Genomic DNA, 18,534 nt, shown 5'->3' on the forward strand with positions numbered 1-18,534 from the left:
TCCTTTGCATCAGGTCCTTCTACGACCACCAATGCATGTGAACAGATGATGTGGTGACTCTGTCTGAGAATAATAGTCAAGAAACGTTTGATATCTAGCCACCTTAATTTCCCAAAATAACCATAAGTGTCATGACTAAAGACGCTGTCCAAGGGTAAGAGAAAATGATCAGCGTTCTCATTTCTCAATGTTTTAACGTTAATTGCTAACGTTAGCATCTGGCTTGCTAATGCAGGTGATTTCTAAAGCAATTGAATTTATCAGTTTTCTACCAATAAATAAACTGACGTTTGCTAGCTAGGCAATTGCAAACATGTAACTGGCCATTTTTGCATAGAAAAAGTCAAGCATAGCAGCTACAGATAAAGTGTGACAGCTAGCTAACGTTAGCAACTAACGACAGTGAACGAACTTGTAGGAGCTAGCTAGCATTAGTAAGCTAATCATGCATGCATGCGAATGTCTTCTGACCGTGCCATCATGCACCAAATCAAGTTTTGTCACATAGACGTGTTTAGCAGATGTTATTGCTGGTGTAGCGAAATGCTTGTGTTTCTAGCTTCAACAGTGTCATATCTAACAAGTAATATCTAACAATTTCACAATAATTCACACAAATCTAAAGTAAAGGAATGGAATTAAGAATATATAAATATTTGGATGAGCAATGTCAGAGCGGCATAGACTAAGATACAGTAGAATATGATAGAATACAGTATATAAATTAAGCAAAAAAACGGTGTTTATTTTCAGCAAACTTAACATGTAAATATTTGTATGAACATAAGATTCAACAACTGAGACATAAGCTGAACAAGTTCCACAGACATGTGACTAACATAAATTGAATAATGTGTCCCTGAACAAAGGGAGGGGGGGTCAAAAGTAACAGTCAGTATCTGGTGTGGCCACCAGCTGCATTAAGTACTGCTGTGCATCTCCTCATGGACTGCACCATATTTGCCAGTTCTTGCTGTGAGATACTCCACTCTTTCCACCAAGGCACCTGCAAGTTCCTGGACATTTCTTGGGGGAATGGCCCTCACCCTCCGATCCAACAGGTCCCTGACGTGCTCAATGGGGTTGAGATCCGGGCTCTTTGCTGGCCATGGAAGAACTCTGACATTCCTGTCTTGCAGGAAATCACACACAGAATGAGCAGTATGGCTGGTGGCATTGTCATGCTGGAGTGTCATGTCAGGATGAGCCTGTAGGAAGGGTACCACATGAGGGAGGAGGATGTCTTCCCTGTAACGCACAGCGTTGAGATTGCCTGCAATTACAACAAGCTCAGTCCAATGATGCTGTGACACACCGACCCAGACCATGATGGTCCCTCCACCTCCAAATCGAGAGTACAGGCCCCGGTGTAACGCTCATTCCTTCGACGATAAACGTGAATCCGACCATCACCCCCGGTTGAGACAAAACCGCGTCTCGTCAGTGAAGAGCACTTTCTGCCAGTCCTATCTGGTCCAGCGACTGGGTTTGTGCCCATTGGCAACGTTGTTGCCGGTGATGTCTGGTGAGGACCTGCCTTACAACAGGCCTACGAGCCCTCAGTCCAGCCTCTCTCAGCCTATTGCGGACAGTCTAAGCACTGATGGAGGGATTGTGTGTTCCTGGTGTAACTAGGGCAGTTTTTGTTGCCATCCTGTACCTGTCTCGCAGGTGTTGTTACACGTGGTCTGTCACTGTGAGGACAATCCTGCCTCCCCGTAGGGCTGTCTTAGAGTGCGCAAAGCTGTCATCAAGGCAAAGGGTGGCTACTTTGAAGAATCTCAAATTTAATTTGATTTGTTTAACACTTTTTTGGTTACTACATGATTCGAAAATAGTACAAATAAAGAAAAACCCTTGAATGAGTAGGTGTGTTCAAACTTTTGACTGGTACTGTATATATTTGCATCTACTGTGCATTAAACAACTACAATTGGCGGGGTTAAATGTAATGAAGACCATGCTCACGGCAGGTGTAGGCTAGTCCAGAAGTGATTTGACAGCAGAGGGAAGGTGTCATGGGGGCAGCAGAAGTCCCAAAAAGTGGAAACACTGTAATAATGAGTGAAAGTTAGCCTAGGCCTATTCATTAAAGTTAAGAATGAGTATTGTGCCTAATGAATCAGTTCATGTCATTTTACTTTAACTTATTCAATTATTTGTTTTCTGTTAATGATTAGTACTTTATTCGTCTGTGCATGATGGCACCCGTTAACATATTTAGACTGACTCCCTGAGTCTTCCATTTGGAGGAATATGTCATCTGTGAAGCTAGATGGCATTAACTGTATTGCAGCCTGGTCAGGGGTCCTACCACCAATTTCCTCCTCTCCTCATTGTGTTTTAATGCCACTGGATATGTAGATGGGTGTGAATGTGCTTAATTCCCCTCACTCATCCTGGCTATATTGTCTATTGACATATTCGTATGGTTCCCAGGGGTTGCTATGATCGTATTACAGAATTTAAGGATTTGCCACATAATTCAATGTCAGGAATTTTGAGTTTGGGTGAAAGATTTCCTAGTGGTCAATTCCATGTTTAAGACCCCATGAGCACCAATTTGAAGTTTATAGGAGTATATCCATTTTGGTATTAAATGAATGCTAAGAGTCTATATTTTGGGGAAATTAAGGCATAGTTATGTTTTTCAACCATTTTTCTATCCTAAAAATGATTAATAAAGCAAGGCTTTGATATCTGGTCACACAGATGGAAAAGGGTTCTGAAAAACATCTACTAGAAAAAGTCTTAAGGTATTAGAAAGTACATCAAAACACAATAATGTTGAAGTAAAAGCCGGAAGTTATTTCTCTTCGTTGGTTTAGGAATTATTGCCTAGTCATTCTGTTACCAACAGACTGAGAAGACACTTTCTCTACCCCATTAGGAGGGAGGATTATGAAAGTTCACAGAAGTAACAAGTACAGGTAGACCTACCAATTAGTTAAATTGTATTAGTAAAAACTTTGTTCATGAATTATTAAAGCCCCCAAGCATTCTATTTTTAAATCCTCACTGTATATCGAATAAATGAATGTGTGTTTATTTAATGAAAAATAATTCCAAAAGATATAGTTTTAATCATTTATTTCCCTGAGCCTCCTTTGTCCATTGAAATGCTCAGTCTGATTGTGTTCAAACAAATGTAAAGATATTTAAATACAAAGCTCTGATTGGTTGATAGGGTGGTCTAGAGCCCAGTCCCTTACCCGTAGGAACAGTCATTGGTCTATTATAATCAGATCACATTGTGGCCAAAAGTTCCATCTCACCTGAACAGGCTGAAATTCCAGGCATTTATTTAAAACAGCCCTTACACAAAAAGGGCATTATCATAATTTTCACAATATCAGTATTATTTTGATCCCATAGTGTGTATATAAAAAAAAATTAAACTGCGCTGCCCCTTCAAATGATTAAAACTCATCACCCTGTTACCAAATCTGTAGTGACCGAATAATCTGTAACAAAATGACTACAATTGAATTGGCCACAATGGGAAATCATAGTAGTTACAAACCACAGTTGGAGTAGAGCACTGTAAAGAAAAGTTGAGTATAGTGCATTACAGTAGAGCCCACATAAGTACAGTACAGTATAATGTAATGTACTCTAATGATGGGGGTGAAAAATCGCTACAATTACATCTTTTTTTGCTACTGTAGGTAGCGTCAGCTAGCGCTATATGGCTATACCTGCGACAAAACTCAGATATTTTTCATCCTATAGCTTGTTCTCCATCTTTTTAATTGTGAGCCAACATGTTTTTACCACTTTTTTTATCCCCTGATTTATTATGTTTTGTCATTCTCTCTCTTGTCTCTGCAGCAGACATACACTTAGTATACCAAACAAGAACAAGATGGTGCCGACAGATATGGCAGCTCTGCTTCTAGCTCCTATGCAAATTTGCTGTGTATTGTTTTTTTGTGCGTTATTTCTTATATTATTAGCCCAGAACATTTTTTTGTACACACATTTTGCTACACATGCAATAACATCTCCTAAGTATGTGTATGTGACCAATAACATTTGAATTGATTTTGATTAGGGACCCTTTCCTAATATTGATTTGCAACGCCACTTTTGCCTTGGATATATTTATCATATCAAATTGAGACATAAACCTTTTACCTTATCAAAAGTAGACATAATTGCAAATGATTAAATCCTTCCAACAGAAGAAAAAATAATAATAATTTAGTTATAAATTGAACTTGAATTAAATGAGTTGACTATTCACATGGGATGATTTCACTGAACAACAAAAGGGAATATTGAATGATCCCCAATGATCCATTGCATCTCCCAATAACGTTTTCAACATCTGTAAAATGATAGTCTAGAAAGTAAAGTTTTGGTTGTCTTCCCCTCAGACTTCCATGTCTTCTCCCTGGACCTCCTCAATGTCCACCTCTTGAACATCAGACTCTGAGGCCTCATCTTCACTATCACTTTCCAGCCTTGTTGAGGATGGCTCATTGTCAGGCTAAAAAAGCCTAAAATCTACCCAAATGGCCACCAATTTTTCAACCCTTGTATTGGTCAACATGTTGAATGCTTTGGTGTGTGTTCCCAAATATGGACCAGTTGTGCTCTGAGCCAGCTAATGTTGGTGGGATTTGGAGGATGATGTAGGCAACGGGAAAGAGCCTCAGATCCACAAAGATCCTTCCACCAGGTGGCTGATGAGATATGTTGGCACGACTGCCATATTGCAACTCCATCCCAAAGCCCTTGCTTGGAAGTGTACTTCGCCAGACTGCCATGAACCTTGCCCTTATCCAGGCCAAGGTGGCGAGACACGGTAGTGATGACTCCATAAGCCTTGTTGATCTCTGCACCAGACAGGATGCTCTTGCCAGCATACTTGGGGTCCAACATGTACGCTGCGGCATGTATGGGCTTCAGGCAGAAGTCTTCACGCTTTTTGATGTATTTCAGAACTGCAGTTTCATCTGCTTGGCGCAACAGTGGAGTGGGCAGGGCCATACGGATTTCTTCTCTTACATCTGCAAGCAGAGTCTGAACATCAGACAGGATGGCATTGTCTCCCTCAATCCATGCAATGGCTACTGCTATAGGTTTCAGGAGTTTCAGGCTGCTTACTACTCACTCCCAAAATACGTCATCCAGGTGGATCCTCTTGATGGGGCTGTCCATATCGGCAGAAGTTGATATGGCCATTTCTTGGAGAGACTCCTTCCCCTCCAGGAGACTGTCAAACATGATGACATCACCACCCCAATGGGCAGCTTCATTGTGGTGCTCTTATTCTTCTCACTTTGCTTGGTGAAGTAGATTGTTGCTATACCTTGATGACCCTTCACATACCTAACCATTTCTTTGGCTCTCTTGTAGAGTGTATCCATTGTTTTCAGTGCCATGTTGTTCTTGAGGAGCAGATTCAATGCATGAGCAGCACAGCCAATGGGTGTGATGTGAGGGTTGGACTCCTCCACTTTAGACCAAGCAGCCTTCATGTTCGCAGCATTGTCTGTCACCAGTGCAAATAACATCTGTTGTCCAAGGTAATTGATGACTGCCTTCAGCTCATCTGCAATGTAGAGACCCGTGTGTCTGTTGTCCCTTGTGTCTGTGCTCTTGTAGAATACTGGTTGAGGGGTGGAGATGATGTAGTTAATTATTCTTTGCCCACGGACATTCGCCACCCATCAGAGATGATTGCAATATACAGTCTTTGTGAGGAATACCTTTGACCGGTAGTGTAGAATTTTAAAGTGAATAAAAGCTATTAAGATTTCCTTTGCGAAAGAAAACAAGTTGACCGGGAATTGTTAAAAAATACTGGTAGGTGCTTCAGGTCGTTCTTTTAAAATCATGTGCACAACGTCATCTAATGCTGTTGTGAATGTTGTTATATATTGCTATTTATATCACCGTTCTCCCTCGATCAGTGTTATTTCCTGTAGACCATTTACTGTCTGAGTACAATGAAACCTCTTGACTATCACAGGTTGTGTATTAGAAGAATACCTCCTGTCTTGTGACACCTAACTGGTTAGTAATATTATTATCGTGTTCTGTGTCCTAGAGATGAACATACTTTGGCGCGAAAAGTGCAAATCAATCCCAGAACAACAACAAAGGACCCTGTGAAGATGCTGGAGGGAACGGGTACAAAAGTATCTCTAGCCACAGTAAAACAGAAGCCACTGCTCCAAAACTGCCATAAAAAAGCCAGACTACGGTTTGCAAATGTCCTCTGGTCTGATGAATCAAAAATAGAACTGTTTGGCCATAATGACCATTGTTATGTTTGGTGGAAATAGGGGAAGCTTGCAAGCCGAAGAACACCATCCCAACCGTGAAGCATGGGGGTGGCAGCATCATGGTGTGGGGGTGCTTTGCTGCAGGGGAGACTGGTGCACTTCACAAGATAGATGGCATCATAAGGGAGGAAAAGTATGTGGATATATTGAAGCAACATCTCAAGACATCAGTTAGGAAATTAAAGCTTGGTCGCAAATCGTTTTTCCAAATGGACAATGACCCCAAGCATACTTCCAAAGATGTTGCAAAATGGCTTAAGGACAACAAAGTCAAGGTATTGGAGTGGCCCTCACAAAGCCCTGACCTCAATCCTATAGATAATTTGTGGGCAGAACTGAAAAAGCGTGTGTGAGCATGGAGGCCTACAAACCTGACTCGGTTACACCAGCTCTGTCAGGAGGAATGGGCCAAAATTCACCCAACTTATTGTGGGAAGCTTGTGGAAGGCTACCTGAAACTTTTGACCTAAGGTAAACAATTTAAAGGCAAGGCTACAAAATACTAATTGAGTGTATGTAAACTTCTGATCCACTGGGAATGTGATGAAAGAAATACATGCTGAAATAAATCATTCTCTACTATTATTCTGTCATTTCATGTTCTTAAAATAAAGTGGTGATCCTAACTGACCTAAGACGGGCAATTTTTACTAGGATTAAATGTCAGAAATTGTGGAAAATTGAGTATAAATGTATTTGGCTAAGGTGTATGTAAACTTCCAACTTCAACTGTAGGCTTGATACCCTTGTAGTCCTTAATCCTATTGACCAAATAATTTGAAGCAACCTATTAGTTCCCTAATAGTTGTGTCCATTGTTAGGTTGATGAGCCATGTTGCTGTCCAGGCTATGTCGTTAGCAATTAATGTCCACATCCTTATTTGTCTTCACAGTAGACTGATTGTATTCTGTCCAGCTCCCCTTGAGTTATTGAATTGTCAGCATAACACATTGTTTGCAAATAAAGGCACCACTAGTTATCCAGATGAATGCTATCATAACAAGGTTATCCGTATCTACTATTCATTTCGAGGGCTTTTCTCCTTTTGAGAGGATTAGAGAGGAATAGTAAACGCATTGTTCTACTCCCCAGCTCATACCTGCTTTGTGTTTATCCATCTAATCTCACTGTGTGACAGTGTAAACACCTTTCCCCGCTCCATCCCAGAGTTCACATGCTAACTGCTGTGTTTGAAAGCATGTGAAAACAATAGGATTAAAGGTAGACAAACTTAAAAGCCTGTCACTGGGACAGCAAGCCAGAGGTGGTGATGGCTTGAATTAACTGGTCAAAAACTTCCTACAGGAAGCTGGAAAAATAGACCTAGGAAGTGGACTTAAATGTTTTGCGTTCTGGACTTCCTGTTGCAGAGCCGCGGAGGAGGCGGACCAGGCCCAGTCGAAGAAAGGCCTGAAGAAACAGCAGAAGGAAGCAGAGAAAGCGGCGAAGAAAGCTGAGAAGCAGGCCAAGCTGGTCAGTGGGTTTTATCTGCCTCTCTGCCCCTCACAGCTGTTGACGTGACGTGCGGAGGGCACAATCGGGCAAGGGAGGGGGGTTCCATTGTTTATCAGTTATATTTGTCATAATATCAGTCCACTAGCTGTTTCCAATACAAGGCCCTTTATCAGGATTCATCAGGATGTCCCGTTGCATTAACTAACTGTTTTGCCTCTATTGTTTTCAGGCTGCTGACACACAAAGCACAGATGAAGATGTAAATATCCTGGAGGATCAATTCACTTTTTCAGTTTTCAGATGTTACTTATTGATTTACACCTTTTCTATATGGTGGAATGTTAAATGAATATTATATTTTATGCACCTCTGATGTTTCCTTTAATGCTATTGTATTTAAATGCTTAGCAGATTATTTGTTATTTGTGCAGGACTTTGCCAAGGATCGGTACGGTGTCCCCCAGATGGTCCAGTCCCAGCAGAAACTGGGTCAGTACAGTCAGCAACTTCCTCCTCCTCTTTGTTTTTCAAAGCAAACATATTATATACAGAGGATATCTCCATTTCAACAACCATGTTTACTACTACTTGTTAAGTAATATAGACAACGTGATTATATCTGAGTGACTCAGGGACATGGCGTCAGTAGTGGCAGTAGTAGAGATGGCCTAGATATCAAAGATGATTGTGGTGACTAATAGCCTGCCATTGCTCCCAGATAAACGTGAAAGAAACTGGGTCGTCCACCTGTCTGCCTGCTCTTTCAGCTCCAATGGCAGAGAACAAAGTTTGTTTCTCACCTGCATGCCTGTCCTCGGGGATGAGGAACGATAGAGACAGCCAGCCTGCCTTTCATGTGGGTGGAATCAGGTTCAGCCAAATGGGCGGCTCACAGCCGTCGGGGCGCATGAGGCCGCTCTCTGTCTCAACTAGCTGATCGTAATAACGTTAAGCATGCCTCAGAGTGACACGGCAAAGCAGAGTCCATTTGTCATAAGGCACAGAGAATGGGGCGAATTCTATGCAGTGTTTCATATTTATGACTTTTGTTCTCCTCGTAATATGAGTGTGTGTGGGGGGAAAGGGATATATGGTCTTTTAAAGTTGTATTGAAAGGTGCTCTTTTCTGCCTTGTGAGCCAGACAGGGTGTTGGTGCGTGTCCAGAAGCTGACACCTGAGCAGGCTGACCAGCTGATCTGGGTGCGTGCCAGGATTCACACCAGCAGAGCTAAAGGTGAGATTCTCCATCTTTGTCCAGCTTTATAACACACTTCCTCAGGCCACAGCCATGTTTCTTATCAGTGGTGGGAAAAGTACCCAATTCTCATACTTAATTAAAAGTATAGATACCTTAATAGAAAGCTACACAAAGTAAAAGTCAGCCAGTAAAATACTACTTGAGTATAAGTCTAAAAGTATTTGGTTTTAAATATACTAAAGTATCAAAAGTAAATGTAATTGCTAAAATATACCCAAGTAAAAGTATATATCATTTAACATAAGCAAAGCAGACCGCATCATTTTCTTGTTTTTAAAATGTACGGATAGCCAGGCGTACACTCCAAACTCAGACATTATTTATAAAAGATGCATTTGTGTGTTTGAGTCCGCCAGCCCAGAGGCAGTAGGGATGACCAAGTGTTATCTTGATAAGTGTGTGAATTTGACCATTTCCTGTCCTGCTATGCATTCAAAATGTAACAAGTGCTTTTGGTTGTCAGGGAAAATGTAAGGAGTAAAAAGTAAAATATTTTCTTTAAGAATGTAGTGAAGTAAAAGTAAAAGTTGTCAATAATATAAGTAAAGTACAGATACTAAAAAAAGTACTTTAAAGTATTTTTACTTAAGTACCTTACACCACTGCTTCTAATCTAAATGGCTCTGTAACTGAACCTTAGGGTTTACCAAACAGATCACCAACTGTCCTTGCGCCAAATATCAGGGCCTAAAATGAACTATTTGGTTCACCAGTCACTGTAGCAGGTAGATCAAAAATCTTCCAGTCACTCAGATCTTTAACCAACAAAAAGATTTATTTGCCATAAATTACATTCAAAAAACACAAAACAACAGATGACCATGCTTTCTATTGTTTCTGAAACAAGAAATGTATTCGTAAGAAGTAATGTGGTATATTGCTCAATTTAATTTCAGTTTTTGTTACTGGAGTCTTTTAACCAAAAAGTTCAGCTGCCCCTTTAAGGGCGTGCAGTTACCGTGGTAACGGGTCCACTCGAGTCATTGTGTGTGTGTGAGATTTGAGTTCTGACTAGGGCGTCTCTTCGCTATCAGTTGAAGCAGCAGACTCAAACTAACATTGAAAAACAACCAAGCTTGTGAACAAACAATGTACATTTTCAATGCGTTGGGCCAGTAATCGATTGGTCACTCGTTCGAATCACCGAGCCGACTAGGTGAAAAATCTGTCTGTGCCCTTGAGCAAGACATTTTAACCCTAATTGCTCCTGTAAGTCGCTCTGGATAAGAGCATCTGCTAAATTAGTTAAATGTAAATAGCCAAGAAACACGAGGACAAAGTTTCACTTTGTAAACTTTCAAGTAAATTAGACCAACTTTTATGCCTGTGTGCAGCGCCTCCAAAAATGAATCTATCAGCATTTCACTCAGTGCGCACAGCTTTCCTGCCAAGCAGTGTTACTTTGCGAGGTGGGTTATAGGATTCCTATTTCTTTGTGCGTTAGCAGCTATGAAACAGAACAACAGAAAAACTTTGAGAACGGCTACTGCAGCTTTTTTCTAACCCCGACTTCCACATACTTGACTTTGACCATTGTTATTCTCAAATGTAACGCTCACACTGTGGAGCCCTGCAAGTTGACCACCCACCAACGTGGCTGGTGAAATAGACATTATTTTCATTCAACTCTCCTCAGGTTGGCAAATGTGGTCAACAGCTACTAGAAATGTACACAATTTAGGAAAATAACTGCATGGTACCAGAATGGAGTTTTTCACCTTATTTGCAACCCGGGTGGTGAGGGACCTAGGGGATGGGGGTCGCAGAGTGCAAAGTTTTATATAACTCGCACAGTTACCGGTCATGTCAGGAAATCAGTCATTTGAAATAAATTCATTAGGCCCTAATGGATTTCCCAAGACTGGGAATACAGATTTGCATCTGTTGGTCACAGATACCTTTAAAAAAAAAAAAGGGGGTAGAGGTGTGGATCAGAAAAACCAGTCAGTGTCTGGTGTGACCACCCTTGGCCTCATGCTGCGCGACACATCTCCTTCGCATAGAGTTGATCAGGCTGTTGACATGGGGCAGTGCACTATTATGCTGATACATGAGGTGATGGCGGCGGATGAATGGCACGACAATGGGCCTCAGGATCTCGTCACAGTATCTTTGTGCATTCAAATTGCCATCGATGAAATGCAATTCTGTTCATTGTCAGTAGCTTATGCCTGCCATACCATAACCCCAGCACTACCATGGGACTCTGTTCACAACGTTGACATCCGCAAACAGCTCGCCCACACAATGCCATACACGCTGTCTGCCATCTGCCCCGTACAGTTTAAACCGGGATTCATCCATGAAAAACACACTTCTGCAGCATGCCAGTGGCCATCGAAGGTGAACATCTTCCCACTGAAGTCGGTTACAACTCCAAACTGCTGTCAGGTCAAGACCCTGGTGAGGACGCCAAGTGCGCAGTAGAGCTTCACTGAGACAGTTTCTGACAGTTTGTGCAGACATTCTCCAGTTGTTTAAACCCCCAGTTTCATCAAATGTCCGGATGGCTGGTCTCAGACGAACCGCAGGTATAGAAGCCGGATGTGGAGGTACTGGGCTGGTGTGGTACTCGTGGTCTGCTGTTGTGAGGCCAGTTGGACATACTGCCAAATTCTCTAAAATGACATTGGAGGTTGCTTATGGTAGAGAAATAAACATTAAATTATCTGGCAAAAGCTCTGGTGGACATTCCTGCAATCAGCATGCATATTACGCCGCCCTTTAAAACTTGAGACATCTGTGGCGTGTTGTGTGACAAAACTGCACATTTTAGAGCGGCCTTTTATTGCCCCACAGCATAAGGTGCACCTGTGTAATGAATGATCATGCTGTTTAATCAGCTTCTTGATATGTCAAACCTGTCAGGTGGATGGATTATCTTGGCAAATGAGAAAAGCTCACTAACAGGGATGTAAACAAATTTGTGCAAAACATTTTAGAGAAATAAGCTTTTTGTGCATATGGAACACTTCTGGTATCTTTTATTTCAGCTCATGAAACTTGGGATCAACACTTTACATGTTATGTTTATATTTTTGTTCAGTACAGATTCCTCTGTAGGTATTACACAGGCACATGCAAGTTCCTTTTTGAAAAGTTTGAAAACTCAGACCAAAGCTTAGTTATTTAAATGGCACCACAAACTTGGATTAAATGTAGTCATTTTCCGAGTTTTCTGAGTTTGAGGCTATAATACAATGAACTCAGTGAGCCTTGCCTTAGTCGGATCCCATCCAGAATGATTCGAAACATCGAGCACGTACACATCTGTGATAACAATATGCTAATCAATAAACCATCATATTGTGATGATCTCGTGGCGGCTTCCTTCCAGGAAAACCCCTCCATTCATTCAACTCTACAGTGAAGGATGTCCTTGAGAGCAGAATAACATCCTGATTTACACTGGGATGAAGTGAATGTTTTTTTTGTAATCGGCCCTCCTCCAGTCAATGAACAGAGGAAACCACATCAAAGCACTTGGGTGGTCTCTGATGTTGGCATGATAGTTTAGGTGTGTGGTTTGGGAATTGGCTCTCGACCCCCCCCCTACACTTTCTTTAAAGGGTCGTCCGTTCACTGCTCTCTGACCGTTACCTGGAAATGCATTGAAAATGTGTTTTTTTATGGGCGAGAGGTGGTATCTAAAGCAGGTATGACCTCTGCCATGTTGGCCTGAGATAGTGACCTGGCATTGTGTAGAACCATGGCTCCTTTTTTGACACGTGCATTAGGAGTTGCTAGACCCAATTAGATGTACCCAGCTGATGTCTATTGTGTTGTTGTGGTCATTATAGGGAAGCAGTGCTTCTTGGTCCTGCGTCAGCAGCAGTTTAACGTGCAGGCCCTAGTCGCCGTGGGGGAGCGTGCCAGCAAGCAGATGGTGAAGTTTGCCGCCAAGTGAGTACAAGACTGCATTTCCTGGTGGCCCCCGACAAACAATGGTGGGAAAAGCTGGATCCTAATGGGCTCCCGATTCATTTTCACACATTCTGAAAGAATTGTTAATTTTTCCGCTCCCGACAAAAGGGTCCACTTTTTCAGATGGGATACAGTACACAAGTGTTTAATGGAGCCGTTCCTGCCCAGATAAGAGTAGATACAATATATACAGTACATCAATGTTGAAGAGGTAGTTAAGAGCCTGAGCATCATTAGTCATTCTGGGGTCAGAGTCAAATTAGTCCATTACTGGAGCTTTTTATGAAAAGCATAACAATAAGAGGATACTGTACTTTTCCATACCAAGCATGTGGTATGTTCTCATCTCTTTCAGTTGACTTGATTGCACCTGACAGTAATGAATGACTCTTAACACTCGTTACAAACTATGAAGTGTAAACGGGAGGACGAGATAGGTCAAACGCCACTTGTTTTGTGATCAGTAAATCAGTCCAATAAGCTTGGAATGTGGAAACAAACGTCAAAACATCAACTTTACTGGAGACGCCTTGGAGACAATGTCGCGTTGGCTAGCAAAGAGATTTGTGGTGGCTAATTAACGGTAAATAAGTGAATTGTTTAAAGTTAGACCCACGTTTAGCCAGCAAAAATTATTAACAATTAACAATCACTCCTACACTCTTATTCTAGCTACAATAGCGCTGTTTTGCCTATAACATGTCTCCAAAAATGGCAGTGTCTCCAGTTGTTTACATGTAGTGATTGTGACGCACCTTCCATGCGTATTTGGGGCGGCAGGTAGCCTAGTGGTTAGAGCGTTGGACTAGTAACCGAAAGGTTGCAGGATTGTATCCCCAAGCTGACAAGGTACAAATCTGCCGTTCTGCACCTGAACAAGGCAGTTAACCCACTGTTCCTAGGTCGTCATGGAAAATAAGAATTAGTTATTAACTGACTTGCCTAGTTAAATAAAGGTAATAAAAATGAATTCCACTTAATGTCACATGTTTGCCAGACCCCAGAAAAGCTCTTACCAGGTCTCAGCCACTTGTTGGTTTCCTGCTGAACTAGGTCTATGTCAGGCTTAGACTGGTAAGGAAGGAAACTGACCACAAATAAAGGCCACACAAGTTATTTAGGCCAAGCCTCAAGTCACACTGGTCCACCTCATTGACGGAAACTTCTGACCAGCCTTGTAAGTTGTATCAGAGTGGTTTGACCACTCTGTTTCCTCTCAACCTTTTGTGTGTAATGATACAATCTGAAGGTTGCTTCAGAGCTGGCTCGTATTCATTAGTGCAGGCCGAAGCAAAACTCTTTGCAACCGAGAACAAAAACATGCGTTTCTTATTGGACAAATTCAGCAAGGCCCCTGTTTTGGCCCATTTGCTTTCGCTTGGTTTCTAGTGAATACGACCCTGGTTTTTATTTCTTTAAGGACATTAATGCTCTGGCTTGATCTTGTCTATCAGATTGTGTGTTTCATAGAAATCCTGTGGTGCGATTCCTCAAATGATTTGGTTCCTTTTTCCTTTGCTTGTGTAATGTCATGTGGTTTGATGTGGCAGTTGATTGTATTGCACTTATTGCATGCAACCACTTAACCCATGGATGGCTCCTTCCCAAATAGCACTCTGTTCCCTGCATAATGTACTACTTTTGACCGCTCTGATCAAAAGTAGTGCACTATATAGGGAATAGGGTGCCATTTGGGATACTACCCATTTGATCCATTACTAAGCATCAGTCACAAACCAGCTTCTATCAAAGCACACTCAGCATCTATCAAAGCACACACTTGGCCCTAACAAGTTGTTCAAATCAAGCCTCTTAATGTTCTATGTTCCTTGAATTCTATGGACGCTTAGTAAGCTTTGCATTACAGGAGTCCTTTCATATTCATAAAGGTTGATTGAGGTTAGTGGTGATATATAGAGAAGAGCTTGCAACACCTGTCACATATAGTATTTAAACTTCCCCATACAGAGTTAAATTAGGGTTAGGGTATCCTCAGCGTCCCCGTCAACAATTTCCTCTACGTGTCTCGTTTTACTTTCTCTTACTAGAGCGCGTGAAACAATGTATTGAAACGTTTCACATATCTTTATAATATATAGTCCGTTGTTCGCTAAGACTATAGTAAGTAGCCATGTCTGAGCCAGAGCGGTCCATAGGATCTCCCTTTTCTGTATTGTGAAGGCAGCTTGATGTACAAGTACAGCCCGTGGACAAGACACTAGTCCGGTCAATCAAAAGCCTTACTTGTATGACTCATTAGTTGATGGGCAGTGTTTATTGTCCCCAGGCAGGCTGGTAGGATGTTTGAGGGAGGAGGTTATTAATGTGGGCTTTATTTGTCTAGCTGATCCTCGTAGTGGATGTCTGTGACTGAGGCAGCTGCAGAGGACTGACTGGGATCACCATTCACCACTGTCCTGTCTCTCGTTACTGCTTTTTAATGAGAAGAGGTGAAGGATTACACTGGGCTTGTTCCATCTGGCCCCATGCTATGTGACAATTGGTATTGATAGCTCATCATATTTCTATAAGGCTCTGTTGGATCTAGAACATTGAGAAAGGACAGTGGTGGCCTGTTCCGGTGTTCTCTCAACATGTCTTTTAGATAGTTGATTAACCTCTGTCTTATTGTTGTGTGGCCACTGGTGTTTTACTGTAGTTCATATTGGTGTCTCATTATGTTAATTTTTATTTTTATTTTTTTACACGTTCTCCCAATAGACTGATTCAATCAAAATATATCTGTCAATATGGTCATATTGAAACCATCCAAACAATGTGATCCTGTGACATTTTACCTCAGGAAGAGTAGTCAGTGTTATGATTTGTTTTATTATTTATTTTAAAAATCTCAGTTCCCCCCCCACACACACACAATTTTCTCAGCTTTTGAAACACTTCTGTGACTGTTTGAACTTCAATCAGGGTTTTGAATGGAAACTTTCAGTTCTCAGCTAGCCTCCCACTTGTTTGACTCCAATTGAACTGTGTAGACTTCTAAGCGCTGTGCTTCTCATCCCCCCCGCCTGTAGCATCAACAAGGAGAGCATCGTGGACGTGGAGGCGATGGTGAGGAAAGTGGAGCAGAAGATCGAGAGCTGCACTCAGCAGGATGTGGAGCTGCACATTGAGAGGGTAGGGCTGTCTGATGCTCCGTCTGACCACACCCACAGTCCAACAGACTTACTGTGACGAAGGGACAGCCATTGACTCTCATTATTAATCAGAGAAACTACCGGTTAAAAGATAACTGTATGAGACTTGATTTGCTTTCTGATTTTGGAATTATGGTACTTTCCTTTCCACTCAGCAGTTAAACATGGAAAGTACCGTGAATGTAGAGGTACTCTAACTGTAAATCTATTTGAACCAACATCTCCCTTCTAAAAAAAAAAATACAACTAAATCTCCTTCCCCCCTGTCTCAGATTTTTGTGATCAGCCAGGCCGAGCCTCGTCTGCCCCTGCAGCTGGAGGATTGTGTGAGGCCGGATGGAGAGGGGGATGAGGTGAGAATGAGGGCCAGGCCTCCTGGGCCTCCCGCAGGCAGCCCTTTGTAGCTGATAAAATGTCAAACTCATTGCATTCAGAGATGATCCTCTCTTCTAATGCTGTTCCAGTTCAAACACAGACACTGGATGAAAAATGCATGACTTGGTCCCCACACTCAATGCCTGTGGCTGTTGTTTTGGAGTTGTGTTGGTCCTATACTGCCATGTTCTCGGTCGGTGTCTGTCTCAAGGGTCGCCTCTCTCTAGTGTGGTTCAGTTCAGAGACAGCTGAAGGGTGTCGGTGTTTATGCCATAAGCGAAACCCAGCTACAGATGTGGCCCAGGTGTTGTCTGTCCGTCACTAAGTTACAGCACCTGCCGTTGGGGAGGAGACTCTGGGCTGGGCCTGTCTGTTCTGTCTGTCAGTTACAGCACCTGCCGTTGGGGAGGGCTGGCTCTGTGTCTCCCTGTCTGAGCAGGATGTGTGAACTGTGTTACATTTACATTTAAGTCATTTAGCAGACGCTCTTATCCAGAGCGACTTACAAATTGGTGCATTCACCTTATGACATCCAGTGGAACAGTCACTTTACAATAGTGCATCTAAATCTTAAAGGGGGGGGAGAGGGATTACTTATCCTATCCTAGGTATTCCTTAAAGAGGTGGGGTTTCAGGTGTCTCCGGAAAGGCTGTTTTAAACCCACGTGAGTTCCAGGGAAGCCTGACAATCTTGGGCATTGTGTTCTAATATTTAGGAGCTTCTGTGCTCCTTTAATCTTTTATATGATTGTAATTGGTTGTATTCAAACAGTTAATTGGTGATTGCATTGTCTGTGTATCTGTTGGGGCGGTATGTAAATTGTAGTGGATCTAAGGTGTTGGGTAAGATCTAGGTAATATCGTCCCTAAATAGCTTCTCAAAGCACTTCATGATTACAGAAGTGAGTGCTCCGGGGCAAAAGTAATTTAGTTCAGTTACCTACTCTTTTCTAGGGTACAGGGACGATGTCGGACATCTTACAGCCAGTGGGGATAACAGACTGGGACAGTGAGAGATTTGAATATGTCCGTAAACACTCCAGCCAGCTGGTCTACGCATGCTCTGAGGACGCGGCATGGGATGCCGTCTGGGCTGGCAGCCTTGCAAGGGTTAAATGTCTTATTCACGTCAGCCACGTAGATTGGGAGCACACAGTCCTCAAGAGTGGCAGGGGCCACGTCGGTGGCTTTGTTGTTTTCCTTGAAATGGGTGAAGGTGTTTCGTAGGGTTGGGCACTATCCAGATTTTCATACCGTCCTCCTCACATACCGGGATTTATGGTATTACCGGCTTAGTACATAAGGGGTCGCCAAAAACGCAACAGCCCATTGGGTGTCTATTTCCAGAATGCTAACAAAATTAGCACATGTAATAGCGAATTTCCATGGAGGCTCATAGCTTAATATGCTAACGAGCTCAAACTAAAATAAACAAAATGCTAAAACAGGCAATCCAGTTTATAAAGTTACACATATGTAGGTAGGGTCTAAAGAGTTTGGTCATATACAAATGAATGTGAACGAGAGACATTGTGCTATTGAACAAAGTCTTGACACATGCTTGTCTGAAGGAAGAACAGTACAGTGTACACGCTTTGTCTGCGTGGAGTATGGAGTCGTTAGGGCAACGGGCCTCCCGGCTCTGCTCAGAGAAGAGGCCCCCCTCTTCAGACAGGCCGAGAACAGAGAGGAGAAAAAAACTCAAGGAAATCAAGCAATGGCAGCTGTACAGATAACTCGTCCAATGGGCTTGGACTTCTCAAACACGGCAGAAAGTGAACACTATATATTTATTCAGCAACTTGCTTCAACTTAGAGGTCGTGTTAACGCAGAATTCTGTGTTTTTTCCACATAGGAAAAACAAAATATAAAACGCAGATCTAAAATGCTGCTTGTCATTTCTGCTCATTTTGGCCTTCAGTTGCACTTCTCTACTCAGATGAGAATTTACAAACGGGCATTCGATCAGCAGACAGCGCTCTGACTGATGTGTAGCTACTTTTCTCTGTATATAGTGTGTGTATCCAGTGTATCCAACCTACTTTTCTCTGGTAAAATGAAAGATTAA

The 18,534-nt window shown here is 42.2% G+C and overlaps 1 protein-coding gene across 1 annotated transcript in view; it reads left to right on the forward strand.

The window, feature by feature from the left end:
* Positions 1 to 18,534, forward strand: part of LOC124042002 (aspartate--tRNA ligase, cytoplasmic-like) — a 28,151-nt gene continuing 9,617 nt past the window's right edge. Inside the window, exons 1-8 of the mRNA XM_046360259.1 lie at positions 1 to 154; positions 7,668 to 7,770; positions 7,982 to 8,011; positions 8,184 to 8,241; positions 8,895 to 8,987; positions 12,812 to 12,914; positions 15,968 to 16,070; positions 16,363 to 16,443. Of these exons, the coding sequence (XP_046216215.1) occupies positions 132 to 154; positions 7,668 to 7,770; positions 7,982 to 8,011; positions 8,184 to 8,241; positions 8,895 to 8,987; positions 12,812 to 12,914; positions 15,968 to 16,070; positions 16,363 to 16,443 (594 nt within the window). The 5' untranslated portion in view covers positions 1 to 131. The remainder of the gene's footprint in view (positions 155 to 7,667; positions 7,771 to 7,981; positions 8,012 to 8,183; positions 8,242 to 8,894; positions 8,988 to 12,811; positions 12,915 to 15,967; positions 16,071 to 16,362; positions 16,444 to 18,534) is intronic.

Source organism: Oncorhynchus gorbuscha, linkage group LG01 (genome assembly GCF_021184085.1).
Source record: "Oncorhynchus gorbuscha isolate QuinsamMale2020 ecotype Even-year linkage group LG01, OgorEven_v1.0, whole genome shotgun sequence".
NCBI classification, from domain to species: Eukaryota; Metazoa; Chordata; class Actinopteri; order Salmoniformes; family Salmonidae; genus Oncorhynchus; species Oncorhynchus gorbuscha.